The sequence below is a fragment of the Bombus vosnesenskii genome, unplaced genomic scaffold (assembly GCF_011952255.1).
Source record: "Bombus vosnesenskii isolate JDL3184/JDL3185 unplaced genomic scaffold, Bvos_JDL3184-5_v1.1 scf7180000013299, whole genome shotgun sequence".
Lineage (NCBI taxonomy): Eukaryota > Metazoa > Arthropoda > Insecta > Hymenoptera > Apidae > Bombus > Bombus vosnesenskii.
Window position 1 is genome coordinate 1,454,699 of NW_022882949.1, and position 23,648 is coordinate 1,478,346.

At 35.9% G+C, this 23,648-nt stretch overlaps 1 protein-coding gene, 1 long non-coding RNA gene and 1 pseudogene across 3 annotated transcripts; 2 read left to right on the forward strand and 1 right to left on the reverse strand.

Moving 5' to 3' along the window:
- The first annotated feature begins 3 nt into the window (after window positions 1-3).
- On the forward strand, window positions 4-7,404 carry LOC117233885 (annotated as a pseudogene).
- A 95-nt stretch (window positions 7,405-7,499) lies between these two features.
- Window positions 7,500-22,331, forward strand: LOC117233884. 2 transcript variants are annotated; one of them, XM_033494553.1, is made up of 5 exons: window positions 7,500-8,256; window positions 11,230-11,604; window positions 20,625-20,813; window positions 21,058-21,193; window positions 21,910-22,331. In XM_033494553.1, exons 2-5 carry the CDS (start codon window positions 11,382-11,384, stop codon window positions 22,046-22,048), a joined length of 687 nt encoding a protein of 228 aa, XP_033350444.1. In that variant the 5' UTR covers window positions 7,500-8,256; window positions 11,230-11,381; the 3' UTR covers window positions 22,049-22,331. The 2 variants fall into 2 exon arrangements, with proteins under 2 accessions (XP_033350444.1, XP_033350443.1); XM_033494552.1 differs by having other exon boundaries at window positions 11,338-11,604.
- On the reverse strand, window positions 13,180-15,827 carry LOC117233886. The gene is made up of 3 exons (XR_004493435.1): window positions 15,610-15,827; window positions 13,711-13,833; window positions 13,180-13,635 (listed from the first exon to the last, which is right to left on the reverse strand). It is a non-coding gene; the product is annotated as an uncharacterized LOC117233886 (long non-coding RNA).
- Window positions 22,332-23,648: the final 1,317 nt, after the last annotated feature.

A 23,648-nucleotide genomic window follows, 5' to 3' on the forward strand; every position in this document is an offset into this window, starting at 1 on the left:
CCGTAGAAGGGACCGATGTAGGTAAGATAATTGATCGAGCAGTGGTGCCACCTGTAGCCTGTAACACCTGCCAGAGCCAGATGGGCATAAAGACTCAGGGCCTCAGTCAGAAATTCAGTTCAAGAGACGCTGTAGAACGTGTGTATGCGTCCCGAAACGGTTACTCTTCTAATTGTTACGACTAAATTGTGCTAATATAGTGACGAAAAAGTGTTGTGCCAGAGATACGATCGAAACGATCGGAAATCGGTCCTTTATCGGTGATGCTGAAGGTTATCTGGTTCAAGTTTGAATTGTGAAACAAGAGGACCTTTACAGCGTGGGAGAGAAGCGGAACGGGACACAAACGATGCCAAAGCAATGCAGGCAAAATTTTGTACTTCTTCATTTTTTTTTTTTTCTTCAATCGATCTTTCTATAGCGGCTAATTGTTAGTATATTTACTAACAATTATTTTTTTATTTTGTTACTCATATTTGTCTTGCATATTTTACGAAATGAAAAGTATTCGAATTCCTTTTCACGAACAGAAAATTTGAATTCAGACTTAAATTGTTCAAATTTCATCTGATCTCAATTTGTGGTACGAAACGGAAGTTCATTGAACCACTAATAGGATCTGTGATTTCAGTTTTCAGAATAACGGAGTTGGTTAAAAATATGTATAATTTTTGCGAATAACGTAAATTTTTTATATTAGCAAGAGTAATTTCATTTTTATATAACATCCCGCGAAAATTTCGTTAACTTTTATTACCATGCCGAAAAAGGAGAAAAATTTTGTTAATCACGTATGCAGATTCGTTTTAATTTTCGACGTAATGTGAAATTGCAGTTTCATAGAAACGCTGAATGTTGCATTGCGTTGATATCGATAAAAATCACGCGTATCCGGGTTTAACAATTTTTAAAAACTACGCTCCACGGGTGAACGAGTGGAAAATAAAGAAAGAACGCATTCACGGAGTGAATCAGTGTCAGATACGCTACAACTGACGTGATGTTATTAGTACATACCGATGAGACAATGGCGCGTGTTAAATTATTCATGAGGTCATTGTTGCATCGTAACGCAGATTCAAACGTCGAGCAATTTGAGGTGTGATGAAACCGCTGCGTTTGACTCGACGAAATTCGATCGAAATTGCCAGTAAATTCTACCACGTTGATTAAATTTCATTCACCTAATCTCGTGAAAAAAGAAGAAATTAATTATACTAGAATTAAAGTTATGTTATGTGGGATATAAGTATCTCGTGAGAAGAATTTCGTAATGGAATTATATCTCGAAGAACCGTACAGAAATTACATATACTACACGTACATACTCGCAACTACCTTTCTCTCATCGTTCCCCTCTCTCCTCTTTTTTTATCCTAACAAGATGGTTGTCCTCTAGTCTAGTCAAACGGATCTCATTGAATCACGATAAGAGAAACCTTAAGCCACGCATTATTCGTCTATTTTCATTCGATCGAATTAAGGATCAACGTTTCGGGTAAAATTGAGCATATTTTATGGCTATTCCTGTCATGCTACCATGAAGTATTTTACGCCGTATAATCAAGAAAACATGCGTTTATCGCTCGAGGATAAAGTATAAGTACTAAAACTTCCTTGAGCATCCTTCCTCTACAATATATTTATGCTAATTTATATATGTAAATTTTACGTAAGCTACTTGAGAAAAACTAGCCCCAATTATAGATATTTTTCAAACATGCCTATAAGTTAAAAATAAAAATAAATGGATTGTCATGTGAATCAGTCGATGGCCGTAATTTCATTATCTACGTACAAAGTCATGTTACGCGAGTTGCTAGTGAACAGGACAAGAAACACTGGCCGGTTGTCAGAGATAGTGGGGGGATGGTTACGTGTCCTAGTTTCGCGGACTACGGTGGACCACGATGCATCTTTGTCCGATGCCCCGAAGCAAATGGCCGGTATATGTCGAAAGAGTTACGTCAGGCGGGAAGAAAAATCCGCGAACCGGACCGGTTGTAACGACGAGTCAATCTGTTGGAGAGGAAAAAAATTCCAAGATATCGTGCGCGAGATAGAATCGCGTTACGTTCAGAAAGACATACCGAAGATAGCTATCTCGAACCCTGTTCGATGTGTACGTCAGTAAAAAGAGAAATTCTTCTGGCAGAAAGAACGGGTTACTGAGAAAATACCGTACGAACACGCAATTACGTGCGCGTGAAATTCGACGAACGATAATTAAAAGATATTTCATTTTTTTTTCTACTATTTTGATATTATATTTTATCTACATTTTTAATGTAGCGTATTTATGCTTAATAATTCCTATGATTTATTCTAATTTACTATAGCTATTATGGTTCTTTAAAAATGTTGTTTTTGAACGTTATAATTGAATATCTGTCAGAACGTAATCTCCGCACTTTCTCCTTTGCTCTGATTATTTTGTCTATAAACACGGTTAAGGTATGTGCAAGAAGAACATCTGCCATTTATTTCTCTCTAAAGTTGTCTATATACACTCTGGTGCTGTTCGGTTAATGAAAGTGTTAAAAAAGGAACGAGAGAAAGTAGAATGAAAATATCGAGGCGGTGTTTTTCTCTAACCATTTCGTCTCCAACTTGTACATTTTATCTCTTTCTTTTCCTTTTTTATTTTTATGTTTGCGAAGAAACGATCGAAAACAATGTCTCAATACGAAGCAGCGCTGGGCATTGTCACAATAGAATTACACTCTGATCCGTTCCATCTCATGCAAGACTGTCACGACCAGACAGATTCGGATCGTCGGCGACTCTCTCTTTGTTAAGTCTTTCTCTATTTTTCTCTGCTTTTCGTTTGTTCCTTTCCTACGAGCGATGATATTTCACACGAGGCTATGTATACGTAGTCATGTAGCTGCATCAACGACACGGTCTAACGGCATTCAGTCGACCTCATCATCCCGCTTCTCCACATTCAGTCGCACACATTCTTGCATTTTTCTTTGCTCTTATATTACTTTTACCAATTTCTGCTACTTTTCTCTCCGTTCCATCCGCATTCCCTTTGTTCTCTCGCTTTTTTGCCACTTTTCGCTCTTCTTTCCTGTCAGCTTTTCTCTGATCATCCTTTTCTCTCCCTTTTTCTCCCAAAGTTCGCTATTTTCCTCTCATATCCGCGATCCCTTCGTCCGCTCCGTCTATTTTCTCTTTGTACGCTTGGTTCTTCCATATTTCTGCCCGCGACAGAAACTAAGGGCATCCATTAAACCTGACTGGTCTTTCAATAACGGAGATTAATTTCGATTGTTTCATCTTCTCGGTCACGTGGTTAATCACCCGAAGTCTCTCCAGCGATGTACCGACGTATTGTCCAATTAGTGCGTTTAAAGACCGATTGGCGACGCGCGAATAGACCCACGCTAGATTTCAGAGGGGCAAATGTCTGTTAAGGAATTTATTACTTGTGTTCTTGCAAACCGCGAATGACATTTATGCCATATTCCGTGACATTAATGCTCATGCAAATTATTACTATGTATACAGAAGCGCTGGATGCATTTAATAATTACAATCCTAAATATCTTATGACCGAGGACACATTAAGGATATTTATGAAAATTTATATTTTTATGAAAACGAGCAAAGTAGTAGGCAAAGTTTTATTTGACGTACCGAGTATTATGACAAGTTCTTTGTTTTAGATACTGTATGTAGCGTGTGTGTTCTATGCATTTTTGCATTTTCAAATTTCCTATGAATTTATTTATTTTATTTGTGATATAATGGAAGGAAGACGTACTAGAAGGATGCATTAATCGTCACGTAATTACGTACGTTTTCCCATCGATGAAAAGGAAAACGTCTATCGAAGTATTCATTTACCCTTGTTAATATATCTCCTATTACCCGCTCTTAAGATAGATTCTGCGGGTCGTTATCGTTTTTCATTAACATAACAGGTACATATTAATGTCAACGATGTCGCGTCAAGGTTCCGATTACGAAAATCACCGTGGCCAACGATCATCGAGACCAGTTTCAACGTAACTTGTTCTCCTTTACAGCTGTGGAAACACCGTTTGGTTATCCACGCACTCTCCAGATATTTATCTGTGTTTTTCCTTGTTTAGTCTCGTACAGGAATCAATATGATATTATCAATATGATAATTTATATGTCGATAGGCTATGAATTTTTTAGTTTGATTATTAAAGATTTTCTACTTTAAAGATTTGCAATTTTTATTTAAAAAAAGCTAAAAAGAGGAATATTTTTTGTTGTGGAAATAACATAAAACAGTTAAAAAGTTTTTCACACATCTTTTGTTAAAAAAATATTAGAAAATTAAAAATCCCTTATGACTACTTCGCTTGGAGTTTTTCTACTATTGTGATAATTGTATTCTTGATAGTTAAATTCGAATCTGCATCCGAAAATTTGAATGTGAATTTAAATTTAGGATAATCGTATGCTCTACTCTATTTCGTAGGTAGAGCTTGTCGCTCTAAATGGTAGATGGCACAACGAAACCTCTAATTTTTTCCACGATCAGTATGTCAGAACACGTGACACGAAATCTCGCAAGGTGTCAGATTTATCTTATATCTCGTCTACTAATGATTCGCCTGCAAATAACGAACAACGCAATTCGATATCGCATCACTCGTGTGAGTTCGGCCTTGAACGAATCACTACCGGTTTTTTGTTGACGATCGTGCACGATTCTGCACGAATTAATTGGAACAACCTCCGAGTCCGACCACTATGCGTACATAATTTTGGCGGGACAGGAACGGACGGTAATGGAGGAACCCTTAAACAATTTGTAAAAAACGATGCGCGGACGTGTGAATGCAATATATTACGTTCGTGCAACTGCTGCTCCAGTTACGTCAAGAGCGTTACCCGACGGCGTTGTTCATGAATGCCAACGTAAACTCATTTTGAGAACATTGAAAAATAACTGAGAGGATGAAGAGAGTGGGGAAAACGCGACATGATTAAGCAATGCTTGGACATTGGAAATGGATCGTGTGTTTGTTTGTTGAAACTTTTCTTTTTTTTTTGCGGATTTACTGCCGAGGAATTGCTTGAAATTTTTAGTGAAAGAATTATTATACTGTAATAGGTGAATTACGCTATTTAACGAAATTCATTATTCGATTATAGGGGATATAGAATTTCATTTTGTAGCATTATGTACAGAGGTCGACACTAAGTTCTGGTAGAAGAAATCTTTGACTGGAGAAAATTTCAGGAGTTTTAGGACTTTCAGGAGGTTTGGAATGTAAATGTTAAGCTAGGTCAGGATAAGATAAGTTACAGAATGAAACAGGGATGGGTGATTCAATATTTAAGAGGGAAAACGGAAACAAAAATATTTAAAGAATAAGATGACATGGAAGTTGGTAAATTATACAACATGGAAGAGTTCATACAGCAAAATTCTCTGTTCTAATTATCTTCTCTTTTAGGTCGTAAAAAGAGGAACAAGACCACAGTACAGTGAAAAGATACATGCAATGCAATTTAAATTTAAAGAATTCTAACTTATTGTTAGTTTTATTAAAGATTTAAGATAAAGGGATTTGGAAGGAAAAATTTCTGTTTGAAACTTTTAGTTTACAAAAAAACGAACAAGATTGGAATACAATAGAAAAAAATGTTCATACGAAATTTTTAATCATAAAGTACTTAAATGCAAGATTCTAATTTAGATATACTTAAGATTCAAGATGAAAGAATTTGCAGGGAAAAATCTCTCTTTTGTCCGTCTCCATTGTATGTATATATATATATATACATGTTGTTTTCGAGCGCGCGACTTACGTGGAACCGCATTGTTTACAGTTGACACAACGTGAAACGGTGAGAGGAAGAAAAGATCACGCTGCACGTCGTCGTCGTCGAGAAATCTGGACTCCGAGCGGTATTCGAGAAGAATTCCGAAGCATCGTGGATACAAAATCGCTTGACATTCTGCACAATAACTTGCGGTAAAAAAAAAAAAAGAAAAAAAAAAAACGAAAGAAATAAAAAGAGAAAAGAAAGAAATAATTCGGTCCAAAAGGTGAAACACGATATATGGCTTGACACAATTTCAGACTCGTACATGTGCTGATCGTCCGTCGCAGATTCTGCAGTTTATTACAAGATCGAAGAAACGACCAGAGTCCAGAATCTCGGAGTTTTTTCCCCTCTCTTCTAATTCCGGCATAGTCCTTAGCTTATCGCCGAGCCTATACTTATTGCCACTCGTGGCACCTCTCTGATGCAAGAAGTGTATCGGATAAACGGAGAGAGAAAGAAAGAGAGAGAGAGAGAGAGAGAGAGAAAGAGAGAGACGCGTTCGTTAAGCTTTTTACGATTTTCACCGGAACGAACGTGGTCCAATTAATGCGATTACTATGCGCCGGAAGCTTCGCGTTGTCGTAACGGGCACGTTCAAATTTTAATTCGAAAAGAGAATCTTAATAGCTCTTTGGGATTTTAACCTCGTGCTTGGTAAAGAACGCTTCGTGTAGCTAAGTGGTCGTTAAAAGATAGAAAGGTAGAGGAAAGAAAAGGAAAAAGAAAGGGGGTCGAGGGAGGAGAGTGAAGGATTCAAGGATATGACATGAAAAGCAGCGCGAGAATATTCATGAAAAAAGAGGATACTAAGGGACCGTTAACTTTAGAAGGATCTCCCTTTACTATTCAAAGCAGCTGGGAGGGAAACATACGCGGGAAAACAACGACAAGGCCACGCTTCACTCTTACATGCAAATTACAACGTTTCTAAGTTAACTGGAAACTGACGGTGGTCAGAGGGTTGGAAACTTTTAGACACGTATATGCGAGCACACTTAATTGACAATTAAGCGGGAAAGAAGCGGAGAGGGGGCGACTTTCTCATTTAGAATACCCGCAGCGTGGAACAGAGGATCTTACGGGAAAACAATCTCTCCTGCACACGGAACGGACGGTCCCAGTGAAAAATTCAATTGCTGGCTTGAATCACGTCCCTTGATAAAGAATCGCCGGAAAGGAATTTCCGTTCGGGCGCCAGAAGGGTTCCTTTTTATTCCTCTCCCTTTCTCTCTCTCTTCTCTTTCTTACTGCTCTTTCTTCGACTGCCGAAAGAATAACCAGCTCCAGTTTCCTTCATCCGACGAAACGGATCCACCTAAAATTTTTATTGATAGACCATCGAATACCTCTTTGCTCAAAAGAAAAGTAATCGCGATCTTGAGGAACGTTTGAAGGAACCAAGAAAGCGATCAATCATTCAGACACTTGTTACGCGGTTCATCAAAAGGTTAACAACTGTGGCGAGAGAGAAGTCACGAGGAACTAGAAAGAAACGCAACTAAGTTCGACTTCGATCTTGTGAGGAATTATAGAAAAACTAGCTGTTACGGTGCTGTACTTGTATAATTTAGAAAAAAAAGAGAGGAAAAGGAAAGGACTGCGTCTAGTAACAAGACTAGTAATAGACAAGTAGTAAACGGAATATAAGACAGCAACTTATTAATTATCAAACAGCAAAATTGAATCGAGCAACAAATCTAGCGACGATCGTCAAACAATTTTAATAATATTAAGATTCTGTCCATCGAAGTACTTCCTCTAATAACAGAACTAACAGCAGCTGAATAGTAAACGAAGTATAAGACGGTATTTCATTAATTTAGTACTATAGTCAATAGAGAAATTCAGTTGAGCAACAACTCTACAGAACTTGTCGAACAAATTTAATAAAGTAACGATCCTGTCGTAGTCGACTAGTAGACGAAAATAAGAAACTATTTCATTAGTACTTAATCAACCGTACACTGGATAGAGCAATTGAATTGTACAGCAGGTATATTGACGCTTGTCGAGGAGTTTTATTAAGTTAAGGACAGTGTCCGACGAAAGGGACACTTTTTTTCAAAACGGTGGAAAGGAAGTCACGAAACACGGCGAACCACTACGGTATCCACTACACGGGCTCGTACGCTTATAGCAACGGAGCACCGAGCGTGTACAACAGCTATCCGACGAACGGCGGGTTCGTGCAGTCTCATCTCCATGAAGACTATCGGCCGATTTACTTTTACGTAGCACAGCCCTATACTATCCCGTACACGTTCGCCAAGAGACCGAGGCCATCGTCGCTGCTGAGGCCAGGCAAACCTCGGAGCAACTGTCGCGTCAAGTTTTCCAAGAGGCTCGGCAACGGCGACTTCTCGCAGAAGGTCAAGCAGGGCGAGTTCTCGAGAAGCCTCAGCCAGGTGCACTTTGTCGAGAGCCAGGGGCAAGGTATTTATCATCATATTTTTCTTCATCTAAATATATACATCATTGTAGGTGACATTTAGAGAATCGATAGTGAGAGTCAAAAATGAGCGATACACCGATAGCGATAGAAAAATGATGTTCGTGTAATATTGGTTTACGTATGATCGTTTTTATTATTAATTTGTAATCCTGCGTATTTTACATCCTTTCTGTCAATCCATTTTCAATTTATATGTGCCACATTCGTGCGTTTTTAACTTATACAATTTTATTTATAACAAAAGTTTTTGAATAAATTTTGTGCCTTCAAGGTGCATGTTGAACCTTTGACTCTCACTGCATATCGCACGTGTGTTTTGAAAATATGTCACAACTTGAGATAATTCTGTTCTATACTAAGACGTATAGACCAAGAGAGCGATTCTTCGTTCTCCCCTCACTTTGGTAAAATTTAAGGTACATGTTTTTTGTCAAAACGATGTGTTTAATACAAGTCACTTTTGCGACGTTTCCAGATAGGTTTCCGCTTTTCCTGAAAAGCACGTTTCAGCTGATTTGTGTTTGAAATACACGGGCGAATGTAACGCGTTAACATTTCGTTGTTCGACTTAATTGAATATTGTACCGTGTTTTATCGTGTCACTCGATAGATTAAATTCAAAAGCTGGTCGTAATTTGCTTACGAATATAAAATTTCTGCTTTTATATTCTCGCAATCCAAAGTTTAATAACATCTCTATTTCGATATATTTATATTAAATATTGTACGTAAAGTAGAAAATTTTGTATTGAATTTGCAGTAATCGAGTTCAGCTTGACCTTTTTACAACGTGCTAAGCTTTAGATATATTATCTTTCTAAATATGACAAAAGCCGTTGAAATGATCAATTTATGCTTCACAAAACCATTTTGAGAGTGTCTTGACAAAATGACCGAGCTGCTGAACGAAAGGAAAGCAGGAGAAGGATGAACTTTAATGCTCGAAATAATTGGAGAATTAAAATAATTGCTACGTTGATGTTGTCGTTTAATAAGCTGTCGGATACGCTGTGTGAATTCGATGTTTGATAGGTTGCTTGTTATTCACTGGCCTTGCTTCCTTTCATCCTTTTTCCTTTAGAATAGCGTGCAGATTAAATATCGTCAGATAAGCACTCTATAAATTTTTATTATCGAAAGAATAATGTATCCTATTTATTCTATACTGTTCACTTTGACGAGTACAATATGTTTCGGAAATTCGACTTCACTCTCTATATTCTTTTTCCAAACACTTTTCATCTGCTTCGTACAATCCTATCGCTCCGAGAATTCCGACAAAACAGTAATTCATCGGACGGATGAAAAAGGTTTCTGGAAAAGTAGCGTAATATTTGGTCTAGGCGCTTTCACACCAGCAGTATTTTTCTAGCAGACCGGATAATTGTTGCGAAAGCGGCATAGTTTCTGTGGCATAATTTAAATAGTTGCTGTCGTCAAGTAGACTACCGATACCCACGCGTCGAGCGTCTTGTCCACGATTAAAGCGTCAACACGCTGCTTTTGCCGAAAAGAGAAACCGCCACCAGAGAAAGGAACATTGTCCAAATATAAGGCGTCGTTCCAATCAACCTACGAACACAGAGGACATCGTATTTGGACGAGAAATATGCGCTGTCTCCGAATGGTTCTCGCGTTTACTCGCAAAAGGAAACAAGTTGTACGCACTAACTAGTTACGAGTTAGCAGAGACAGCGAATAGGACAACATTTTTCCACGCACCTCCTAGGTTTATGTTACGATATAAAGCACACGAGAACATAAGGAGTTAAGACTCTTTTATTCGCTTTGATGAGTAGAGATAACTTTAGAGGCTTTCATGCGTGTTGCAGGTTCTGAATTTTTCACTGAGATCTGTAATTTCAGACAGTTTCGAGGACCTTAGCAGTGATGAGAAATCCATAAGGTTGAAAAGCTTTCCGTGATATTTGAGATTGCAGAGGGTCTCAAAGATTTGAAGAGATCGAAGAAAATGAAGAAATTGAGAATCCTATAAAAATCATTTAAAGATCGATCAAAGATTTGAAATACATATACGGCATTCCAGATCGGAGATTTTGGGATATTTTGAAGTTTCGAGTGCGCTGTAGCTTCGAAACTTTCTAGTGATAGTTGAGGTTTCAGAGGGTTTCAAAGATTCCAGTAGTATAGGGTAATTGAGTATGTTCTAAAGGGTCTGAGGTTTCGAGAGGATATCAAGAGTATCAGTGGTTCTAGATGCTAGTGGAAATTTTGGGAGTACCAAGCACTTTAAAAAATCGATATCAGTTTTGAAATTTGTATTATAGAGAGATATCGTCCAAAGTAGACTATATTATAGTTCTACAAATATCCGAGTAGACGCAGGGTTCAGTCGAATAACACGTGAAAGTGGAAATAATGTAAATGTAAAAAAAGAGAAAAAGATACAGAGTAAAATTTGTTCACAAGACGCTTCATTTCCGAGAAAAAAGAATTGAAAATTTGTCACACGCATGTACTACACCGATTTTTAACTAAACATATTCAAACTTTATTTTCTTGAAAATGAAGCTTTAAAGATTTTATTCTACATTTTTTACTTATTTTCACACGCACAATGACCATCTGTCGATTACTTAATCCTACCTAATTTTCAGAGTCGATTTTATTGAAAAGTAAGCCGAAAATGAAAAAGTTTTATTCTATATCTTTCCCTTATTTTTACACAAGGAATCACGGTGTGCTCGCTTTTACATCTCATTCAATCGGACCCTGTGTATGTCGACCCTGTAATTTCTTTTACGCTCTATCACCGACATTTATTCCCAAATATTTCTATACTTTCCTCTTATAAATCTCGTTTATTTCAATTTTGTTGAACTACAATGATTTTATAGTTAACACAACGCATACTTATCATGTACGAAGCTTCATGTGCCGGAGTTTAATTACACGATGGAATGCACCGTACACAAACTTGTTTCCTGTCACAGTATATAAACTTCATTGAAGTTTCATGGGCTGGCCGCTCTCAGAATGAAAGGAATGCGAGCCGCGCATCCGGTATGACTTGCCACTTCTTTCGTTCCTCCTCTGTCCAGTGATCTCAAACTATCCGAAGACTGGCTTGCCCCGTGATCCAAGGATGACGTCGATGTTCCGAAGGGGCACGATCTTTGCTACGTTCTTCCTGTCGTTACTGGGCGGTGGGCTGGTTTGTGCTGCTCTGGTGACGCAACATTGGGTCGAGGCGCGACCCTTAAGAACTCCAAATCCTCAAGAAAGTGCTGGCAGAGTTCACTTCGGCCTTCTTCAAGGAAAGAAGGAACTAAACGTCGCTTATGGCTGGAGGACATATCATATCTCTGGTAAGTTCTTCCAATAGTTCTTGAATGATGTACATCGACTATACATATAGTTATAAGTATTAGGATACTCTTTGATATCTAACTGTTAACTAGCAGGTATCATTGGGCTATTGGGCACCGTGATAATTTAGCTTTAAAGTATTTAATTTTGGAGTTTTCAATTGAATTGGATCTTATTACTAATCAACGCCTCAGAATAGTCATCCAATCTTCTTTGAATGGCAACCATCAGGTTCATATGAGAGAGAGGTAAATTATGTCTACAAGTGTAGGAAAAATCTATAATTATTAGTAAAGTATTACTACATAGTTTTAATGAAAAAATTCTATAAAAATATAAATACATACTATAAATGGAGGAACATTTGCGACGTTGTTTAAAGAGCCACTAAGACTCTTTTGATTACATGTATGGAAAATTAATATGAAGTTACTAGTAAAATATGTCAGTATAGTCCTATTGAGACAGATAGGTAATGAAAATTTGTGTGATTAAAATTTTTAGTGAAATGACAGGAGTATATATGTTTATATACTATTATTCTATAAAAATAATTAATCTAAAATTAAACGCAACAAGTCTCTGGGAAATACTTTGCGGTTATGAACGTGGTCAGCTTCATTAAACTATTCGACTTTAGCCAACAACCACCACATGGCTTCTAACCATCGGAACCACTTTCTGTTAGATAAAGCGTCACGGTTAATGGATCGGATTTTACCTTCGTCCCTGAACTGTTAACACTCTCCATTCAAGGATACCATCGTTTTCTCTTCCTACTACGTATCTTCGTTTTTTTTTTCTCACAACGTGTTATATTTGCTCCACCGAGCATATAGCTATTATGTTGCTTATACGACAGCAAATGCATTACCGAGTGGTAATTAAACGCTTGAACTCCTTTCCGTGCATTTAGTGGTTTCTGCAGTCTTTCATACATTGTACTTTAAAGCGAAGCTTCCAGGTACAGAGGCTATTATGTACTCTACGGTTTCTGTAATCATTAAACCATTTACAGTTGCGTTCCACTAATGGATAGCTGCGTTTTGGTATTAATAATTATCTTAATAGCTTTCAATATCGTCGTTCTACAAAATGTTTCATGCATTTCATTTTTGGAAGTCGAAGGTGAAGAAAATATCCTGCCTTTTATGGAAGAACAATTATCAAAATCCAATATATCGTCGACTAATTCTACGTCTTGTTAAAACTATCTCTTCATTTGATTTTCAGATTTTCATTATATATGTTTTTGCCATCTTCTTGAATATTTAAAAAGTTATATATCTACATGTAGAATAATGTTAGATAATTTAAGTAAATATTGAATTATCAATATATAAATTATACATCAGTATCAAAAATCTAGGAATATATATTAATATCTGTGAAATTATAAATATCAATCAATTACAAACATATAGCACGAGCCCATGTTTCATCTGTAAATCGAATTAAAGAGTAATTTAAGTAATATAGAACTAGTCAACAGTGTATGGAATTCTAGAATTGCTTCACTGTGAGAAACAAAAAGTGTAGCTCGTCACATTTGTCCCATACTATCTTCTTTTTCCTACATTAAAATATTTTCTTTTATCCACTGAGTAACAAATTGAAAAAATCAACAAAACCGGCTATCATACGTTTCCCCTATGATTTTCGCTTGTTTTTTCATAATCGAGTAACCGAAGGGTTTTTCAAGCATCTAGAATGCGAGCTCGTATTGGGTATACGTGATTGCTTGCCACGAAGATTACCAGGAAACATCGGTGCTATTTGCACAATTCAATTTACGATGAAGTTTATGATTTAAAACACTGACCACGTAGTTTTTCAACACGACCGTGTACTGGACACGGACACTGATCTGTTAAATTATTCAATCTGTTCACCGTTGGCTAATCTGAGTTTCTGACGAGTTTCTCACCAACAACGCGTTTTACATAACTTTCATTCGACGCAAGGAGGGTGATCTTATCTTCGAAAGAACAACCAATCACGACAGTCTGTCTCTATTATCTGTGTGCTACCTACAATGACACCAATCGATAATCAATTGTGATTGCAGCAGTATATATTTATCCATATACTTATCTTTATCTTACCTCGATCGGTATGACTTTATTATTCAACCACTTCTCTAGAACGTTTCAGATAATTGCCCCGAGAAGATTGGAAAATTCTGTACGTAATTTATATCCTGCAGCTGTCATCCTTGTGTCTTTATCCTGTTGATAAAACAAATAGAATAGATATATACTAAGAAGACCAAAAAATCCTGCATTCAAGTCGTGTTTAGAAATCATGGATAGCTCAATAGACTTATAGAATAGATTGAAATATACACATAACATTTAATTTTTGCTAAATGTCGTATTTGTGCTTTTTTTGTCTGATAAGCTAAATCGTTCGCATTATTGAAGATCCTGTAGTCCATGAAATCTATGTTGTCTGCTACTATGTAACACATGTTTTACTACATTTTTTAAAATGGTTAAAATAAATTACATATATGGATTAAAGAATGTTGAGTAATGTGAACAACTTATTGTTACATAGTATTTTGTAATTAAAATAAAATTTGCAAAAGTTAAATGTTATGGCGTATGATATATTTTAATCTGTCGCGATTGAAAAGTGAGAAGTATATAAAATTCGGGTGACAGTGCATTCTAAAATTTTAGTAACGTGGGTCATCGATGACCATCATTGCCAATGGACGCGTTAACGAATCGGAGCCTCGATCGTGTAACACGGTCGAACGAAACTAATCCGAGCACGCCGATTATCAAATAGTAGATTTATGGGAGATACGCGCGACTCTGCCGTTCACCATCTCCCACAGAAATCGCGTGCAGGTACAGTTATGCCGAATGAGATTCTCCTGGTCTGGCCAACTATCCGGCAGAATTTATGGTCCCAGTATCACATTGGGTACCTGAAGCACCGGAGAATCTCCCTCCATGCGGTTCTCCGCGACGATAACTCGTCCACTGGATATTATTCCAGGTTATACACATTGGTCGAGCTGGTGGAATCAAAATCTGATGTACTCCTTAGAAAATGAGCCGTTCACCAGAAACGATAATACGTAGCATGTACATATAGCGATAGTAATTTGCTAGCGGTTAAATATAATTCACGAGTGAATTTCTGGACTAGTTAAATTCAAATACAGTATGCAGGACAGCCTATTTTTACCTATAAGTGATACTGAAATAGGAGCTTGGAAGTTACATATTGAACAAAGCAAATTAATTAATATGTTTCTATTGATATTTCTACTGCAGACTCAATGGACGTTATCTGTCCTTCCAATTGAACATAAATTCTGAAGTATTAGCATTTATAGAATGAAATGGGCCAGTCTGTCTAGACTCCTTTTTGAACATTCATTTTCAATATTTTTACCATAGAGATAAATAAATATGTGTCAGGTGAATTCATACTTTGAATGCTGAGAGAGAGAGAGAGAGAGAGAGAGAGGGCAGCGTTTTGAAAATATATGAACCAGCCAATATTGATTGTAATAAATCTGACATGAAATTTCAAATATTTATTAACAAACAAAAAATGTACAAAAACTAGCTAAACATAAACTATGGTACACATTTTGACACAGTTTACTATAATAATAAATCTATTACATCCATATTCATGTACATATACGTATAAGAATATCTATCCAGCCAATATTAATTTCAAATATTTATTAACAAACAAAAAAGGTACAAAAACTAGCTAAACATAAATTTATATGGTACACATTTTGACACAGTTTACTATAATAATAAATGTATTACATCCATATTCATGTACATATACGTATAAGAATATCTATCCAGCCAATATTAATTTCAAATATTTATTAACAAACAAAAAAGGTACAAAAACTAGCTAAACATAAACTATGGTACACATTTTGACACAGTTTACTATAATAATAAATGTATTACATCCATATTCATGTACATATACGTACAAGAATATCTATCTATACATACATATGAGAAAAATGCTGGAAATGCGAGGAATTCTTGATTCGTTATCTATCCATGATTTTTCCCCAGCTTCACGGCCGAATTCGAATAACAAGAGTGTTCATAATGCTCGCGTGTCTTGTCATCCTGATACTGAAATCGTTATTGCCGGAGGAAACTGTTATCGTGCCATAAGCGGCGGTACAATGCCGGTCGAGCACTCGAGCGAAAACATCCGTTCCCCCCTAGCATCTTACCCTCAACGTGGACTCAGCCGGTATATTCACGTAATCCATGGGGTACACTGTCCGCCAGCTGAAACATTTGAATAACAATTTTACGGGCTCACCGTGTATAACGGTTCGTCTCACGCACTTCGGTCTCGGCATAATTTTCGCGGCAGACCGGACGCAAAAACCTGCCCAGTACCGGCGAAATGGTATATCCTCGTTACTTTGCCTGTTTATGGCCTAAATTGGTTCCTATTAGATGGTAGATAGTCGCTTACTTATTTTTTATGTAAAGCTATACCTATTTGTATTTTAGGCTTTCTAAATATGTATTTCTATATTGCAATTTATAAAGGAACATACATATTGTACATTTGCATTTTAGGTTAGAAAGTTTGACGTGGAGGTTAGGGGTCTAAAGGGAGTAAGGGATTTTGATAGAAACTTGAATTAGATAAACAAGATCTAAAATTAGTCAGCTGAAGAAAAATAGTGAATGTAAATTTCCTTTCAAATTTAACCTGGTTACGGTAATCAGAAAATAGTTCTGCAACATCAGATAATATAAAAGTATGGTGATATTTTTTTTTATCTAGTTACACCTATATCTGAAATTTTCATTATCTTTTTTTCTACAAGTTTCGTATTGGACGCTCGATCTACAGATCCAATTTCCTCGTAGCATTTCCCGCCCGCCTCGACATATTCGTTTCTCTCAGCAACCATTTCATATTGCATTCTCGATCTGGAAGTGCAGTATCTTTTTTTGCCCAGTTTCTGTTCGTTCACAAAATCTTCACCGTGTAACAAGAACTTGATATTCTGGTCTCGATCTTCGAAGAAGTCTGATCTGTAGAGCAGCTAATGAAGACTGAAGGATATCCTTGAAAAATATCCAAAGCATCCTGATATATTTCATCTAGTGAATTGTTATACGTATAGAATACTGGAATTTTTTAACGGGATAATGTTGTTTAATATTTTTGATCACAGATCATTTATAGTTAACTTTCGTTTAATGCTTTTGATTATAAATAATTTGTAATACTTTTACGATGTGAAGGTTTTAGAAATGCTTTGTGTTACGATGACCGATAAGTTTGATGTTCAATGTACACAGTGCATATCTATGGAAATCGGAGAATGTAGCAGAACGGTAATTGCACTCTCATGGCCAAGCAGTTTGACCCAGTGGCAGCTAAGTGTAGAGTATCAACCACATTGCAATTCTTATTACAGATGACTCTCTCTTCACAGGGGCAATATTTTCTTTATCACCTTCTCGTATTACGATTCAGTAATGACCAGCTACATATCGAATAACAATCTCCTGTTGAAACTGTACATTGTGGACAATTTCTTATTCAAGATAGTGACGTCTACTTTTTATATGAATCCTCGGATCTATCTTTACATTATATACAAGATATTGTACTATTGTAATATTGTACTATTGTAATATTCAAAGAGATATATACAATGTGTAAGAAATATAAGTGTAACGAGAATCGTAACGTGATTCTACTCACTTCCAGATCGAGGGAGGTTCGTAAGAAAACGTTGATGCAAATGCGGCCATGATCATGGAAAATCCAAGATTAAATTTTTGTTTATTGGAACGTATTCCTCCCATTACAAGTGACGAAAGTCTCGAAGGAACCATAGATCGAAAACGATTCTTTCTCCCTATCTAATCTGAATCTTTGAGTAACATGAATGATATAAATCTTCAAATAGCTCGAATAATTCGAATTTCAGTTAAGCCAAATAATTTAAATCCTTAAGCAACTTGAATAATTCGAATCTTCAAATGACTTGACTAATCTGAGTAATACTTCAACGCTACTGCCCAATTCCGCGTATATGCGTGTGAAAGCAGTTATATAGATGGAGCCAGCGTGGAATCAGGTTCAGCCGTCTCTCCCCCGATAAGAACAATGACATTGTTGGCACGCGTCATGAGAAACGTTTCTCTTTCATATAGCCACGGAATGGTCCCAAAGGGACACACGAAGAACACGTACCGGTTCGATCATGTATGTAGCGATAGTCGCGTGGCGTGCACGATCAACCATCATGTATAGTTACTATTTAGCTTGAAACGTGAGGTCAATAACAGCCTCTTCGTTTTATTGTACCTGCAACGGGGCAGCCATTGGTATGCGTGACGCAATGAAATTGGCGTAATCATTTATTAATTCCCTCTCCGTTCCTCTTCGACTATATAGTCCATTGATAATCACGAAAAGAATTAATCGCGCTGATGCACGCGACTAGCATATTCTCTTTGATCATTCGTCGAACGTGCGCTTAATGACAAAGGCCAATGGCATTTATTATTTTTTGAATGGTATTTATCTCCTTCTTTCTTTTTGTCAATCGTAGGTAATAAATTTTTCAGCTGAATTCTAACCTTCTTGTGAACCGTAGGTTCTTTATTGGTGGAGGAATTCACGAGATGTTAATTGCTGGAATCTCGTACTTGGAAATAGAATGAAGAATTTGATGTAAAGTAGATTCGTTAAAACGGAGGAATTTTAAATCGATAACGACCTTTCTTTTGATACTAGAATATTTGGAAGCGTAGTGTGCTTCTTAAAACGTATTAATAACTTTCATTTGAATATATATTTCAGTATACGATATAGATTGGTAATTTTAATGTTAAATAATCTATCTATTAATTTCTATTTTATATCGATAATTTATTAACGTCTACGTTATATTGATAACGTATTAGTTCCATTAGTTCCAGTCATTATATATATTAGTTATTAGTTCCAGTGTAGTAAATTAAATGATCTTTTACTCTATGTCGATTCTCTGATCTTTTAGAAATTTTTTAAAAATTTGTCGGATGATATAAGAAGGTTAAACGAAGAACACATTTTATCCATTTATTAAATAAAAATTCTTCAAAATGGAAAGGAAGAACGCAAGAAGAAAAAATTCTTTCTTGTCGCTGTATGATTAATGGTTTGGTGTCAGCGGTTATTTAAATTACTTAACAGTAGAACAGACAGCCGTAAGAGTCTAGAACTGTCTGACACGGTTTTAATTCGTTCCCGATGGAGATTTCATCAGCGGCAAAAAGTTTTGCGACACCCACGCGCAAAAGAAGCGGTTGAATAAAGAAATGCGGCCCGAGGGAAAGATTCCGTGCGCGAGAATAGCCGCGACGGTTGTAACAATAGGAGCAGAAACTGGTTTCTGAGTGTGCAAAAATCCACGACCGAGCCTCGTGGTCGACTTTCACGTGCTCGGGCTACGTCGTATCATCGACTGTTCTCCGGATGCTGACCACGGGGAATATTAAAACCCTTTTTCCTGGAAAACTTTCACGGCCAACGAAAGTCCTGGATCACATTTCATCTAGTTATAATTATTTTTATAAATTCCTTTTTTAGAGCTGTTCTAAGATTGGTACTTTAAGATTAAATGAAATGTACGGTGCATTTCTTCTTTTCTTGTTCCTTATGTTTGATAATCTTGAATTTGATTTTAAAGACACTGAAAGTCCTAGATTATATATTTCCTTGCTTTTGTCTGGTCATAATAATCTCTGTACACTTCCCTTTTTGTGTGTGTTCTACAAGGTTGGTACTCTGATCTATCAACTTCCAATTTCTTCCCTTGAAATTATACAATTTACATATTTTAATTGATCTTCTATGAATGTTGATTTTTTATAGATATAAAAAATATATTTTTGAAATATGAAATATATAATATTAAATATATTTCTTGAATTAAAAGGAATCCTCCCTTATGAATAGTACAAATTTCTTTTCATGATTCCAAATCGAATTCATTATATTTAATGGATTAATGATATGGTTGAACAAAGAGTATTTTAATAATTACGGATTTAGCCCTCAAGCAACCACAAAGGTTACCAAAAATTACTTCAATATCCCACTTATTATTATTAGATTAGATTGTTTTAGAGAGAAGATATTTATTTGAATGATTCTTTTCACCTACATACCTACAAAAATCTTTTCCTTGTGGCTGAACAAAATTATTAAGGCAAACTACTGTAATTGAAGAATTTATTCTTTATTAAGGTAAAATATGGTCGTTTTGTGTGCTGGAACTGAGTGCTTGGAGTAAACGTCGAACACAAGAAAGGGTGCAGCTCTTGAGAAATTCCTCGGATGTCCTTTCGTGGACGCAAGTTGTTAACTTGGCGATTCACTGAGAATCCCGCCCGCGGCTAATTAAATAGTCCGTTATTTGCGATGCAATATAACTTGAACTAGCCAAAGCAAGAGTATTTACTGCACGCTTAATTATTCATTACGTACCACGATAGCTTCAGTTTGCACGTCAACCCAAAGTGGGATTCGGTTTGCTGAGAAAAATTGAACTCTGAAATGCATGGAAACTTTTTCAACGATAATAATGGACCCCGTACATTAATAATATGCTAATGAAACGTTGATTAATGATAATAAGAGTTTATTATAGCAATTATAATAATTGATTTGTAGATTAGTTTGGTTTTTAACATACTTTGCTCTAATTTGATCGGCTCGATTTTATTAACTATTTGCAATTTAATTATTTCTTTTTTTCTAGGGAAATTAAACACTCTTTTTTTAATCTACAGACTTTTTGCTTGTTATTTTGTTATTTTTAATTATAATTTGATAATATAGAAAATATCGCAGTATTTAAATGCAAATGACTGAAATATAAATGCGAGATAACGAGGTCCGCATCGTTGATTTTTACTGCTGCCACTAAGAACGTTGAAACGCTATTATTAAAGTTATCGCATAAAAATAATCGTTTGTTTCGTTTCAGTACCCCAAATGATCAAGCAAGATCCGACAGTGATGTCCTGGGGACTGTGGATCAGCACTCTAACAACAACCTCGGCTGCACTTGTCACCGCTGGCCTGGCTGCTCTACTCGCCGTTTTGAACACAGCCACTTCTCCTAGATCTAAGATCCTTTCTGACCCTGGAGTATATTTTATAAATATCTTAACACGTACGTCGATGAAAGTATTTAATTTCAAATACTTGATACAAATAAATTACTTTAAAGTTAAAGTAGCAAAGAAGCAATCTTTTTCAAAAATTAAATAAAATTTATCGTATCAGTACATCAGAATATTATAAAAAATTCAAGATATTAACACAATTGCAATTTGAAAATTGATTAAGATTCATTGGATCAATTATATTATAATACGTAAAATTTGAAATAATAAGCTAATTGATATTTGATTCAGTACTAATGTGCATGGCGAGTACGAGTACTTGGCTGGCGCAGTATTACACGAAGCTATACTTCAACGTGCTTCCAAAGGAGGACATTGATAATATGTGGACCAGCGAAGGTTCTGCCGAGCTTGGTTATTCATTTTGGTAAGAGACTTTTCATTCTTCTGCTCGATAGCATGCTTGCATTCACAATAGAAATCCTCAGTCAAGCCTCATCGATGATCTCTCGCATTTTCGTAGTTGTTTGCAAGTTTTATGCACGCCATTCGATATTGTGAATGTTTTTCGATTTCCAGTAAAAGTCCAGCCTTTTCAAGTAACGAGCAGTGAATGCAAAGTGTGAAACTTGCAGCTTTGTAGAATACTATTCAATTTAAGTTAATTTATAATTTGTAATGTGAAGTATCTTATCTTTTAAACGTTCAAATTATTTTACTTTTATCGTTCTAAGGATTAAGAAAAGAGATATGGTTATTGTCAGACTACAAATATTTATGCATTTATGGAAAATTTAAATGTGCAAAAACTTACACAATATATAAATCAATAATATATACACAATAATACTTTATCTAAGTGGCGTTTTTTAAATTGTATTCATAAAAAATATAAATTTGCATAAAGATCTACGATCTACTTGTTATTTCTGCATGTATTAATACGTTAAGGAAAGTGTCCTTGAGAATTTAACTGATTTTAGATATGTAGTTATATCTAATGTAACTTTCCTTCTTCTAATCATTGTTAAGTTACAGCAGTCAAAGCGTAGAAAAAATGAAATACAGAAAATTATTTAGGTTTCTAGAGGTATATTTGAAATTTAACCTCTGAATTTTCTCATTCCATTGCTCTTCTTTCAGGCTGGTTGTTTGTGCTGGTGTGGTGCATTTAATCAGCATAGCATTGGTAGGCTGGGGCTCAGGACGAGACAAAATCGAACGCCTGGAGACAATTCCCGCACTGGAGGAAAAGACCGCCGCGGCAATAATGCTGTATTGAATCCCAAGGCTCTTGAGACGAGGACTCAAAGACAGAAGAGATCCATTACAAAAATTACACAGAGTGCTGCTCATATTTGTTAGCGTGTGTCGAGGCAACAGGAGTCGATTAAGCAGAGAGCTGGCTACGATATTTCTGCTATTCGAGAAAAGACAAGTTCCTAGATGTTTGTTAGCATACTTAGCATCGTAATGTAAAAAAAAAAAAGGAAGAGCAAGCACGTTAACGGTATTACCACTTAAATCGTGTTAAAGCTTCAGTGTGAAATTTGAAGAATGTTAAAGAAAACCTTCGATTTATATAATACAATTATTGTCCGATATTCGGATCATGAATTTGTTGAAACATTTAAGAATAAATGAAACGCGAAATCCAAACTAAAATTTCACTAAACCGAGTGCAAAGGTGGAAACACGATTTTTGTAACGATCTGATCAGAATGTAGTTTCCGGCTGAACGCTTTTATTTAAAAAAATATGACCGCGAGCTTTTCAGACCGCTGAAATTACAAAGAGTGGAAACCAGGCCATGTAATTGATCGTTTCTACACGGAGTTATGAGCTTGCACCGTAATATTGCGTGATTCAAAACATTTTGAACAGTTGAGTACGCGTGTGACAAAGTGTATACTATACATGATGAACTATATCTATATTTTCGTGTAACAATTTCGAGAAATATCAGATATAAATATATACGTATACCTATGCGACAGTGCATCGCGATTTGTTTTATTATAATAATAGTACATTTCGGCCATCGTCATTGAATCACGTCGGTCGATGTCTTCTCTAAATATCTTCATTGTTTTTTCTAATCTTCCTTGCGTTTGAAATATCTAGTTTTATACGCGCATTTATTAATGCTTAAATTAATCTTCCTCCCTTTTTAGAAACTTCTAGCCCTTTTCTTGCGTACAGTATGATTAACAATTAGAATTATAAGAAGGGTAGTATATATATTTCTTGCCGTTTAGGTAAATGAAACAGAAAATAGATAATAAATAGTGTGTTCATGTTTTCTATCTGTACGTTTGTCGGCAGCGACGAAAAAAGTCAACTTAACTCAAGATTTCATGAATATTCTGTTCATTAAGTTTCATAGGTTGTAAATAGAAACGGAGTTTGATACTCTGTAGTGATTTATTTATTACGTAGTATCTTAATTATTAACTATATCATAAATGTAATAAAACAATTAAAAAGACAATACGGATAAGATGCGTAGATCTTCATTTATACCACAATAAAGAGGTCTGTCCTTATATTTTATGTTTCAAAACTTTGTTGCATTATTATATAATGCTAAATATCGTTGCTTCGGATGAGCGCCGAAGATTACTTTATGTAGATTTTTTAACCCTTTGCGGACGAGTGTCGGCAAATAGCCGCCTGAATCTGTTCACAGTTTCGGACAGTTATTTTGAAGTGGACGTTTATTTTTTCTGAGCGATAATCTTAAGCATATTTATGCAGAGGTATAGTAAACTAAACAGTATTATGTTTTTGATGAAACAAAATTATAGATCTTTAGAAATCTTATCTCCCGTTTAATGTAAACTGCAGGATGCATGCAGGGTGATGGTCGAGTCAGAACGAAT

What these genes read in the sequence shown, in the direction of transcription:
- LOC117233884 (XM_033494553.1), top strand. Translation starts at nt 11,382, where the DNA reads ATGACGTCGATGTTCCGAAGGGGCACGATCTTTGCTACGTTCTTCCTG. An exon ending in GAGGACATATCATATCTCTG is followed by an intron (nt 11,605 to 20,624) that starts GTAAGTTCTTCC and finishes GTTTCGTTTCAG; the next exon opens with TACCCCAAATGATCAAGCAA. An exon ending in TTTTATAAATATCTTAACAC is followed by an intron (nt 20,814 to 21,057) that starts GTACGTCGATGA and finishes TATTTGATTCAG; the next exon opens with TACTAATGTGCATGGCGAGT.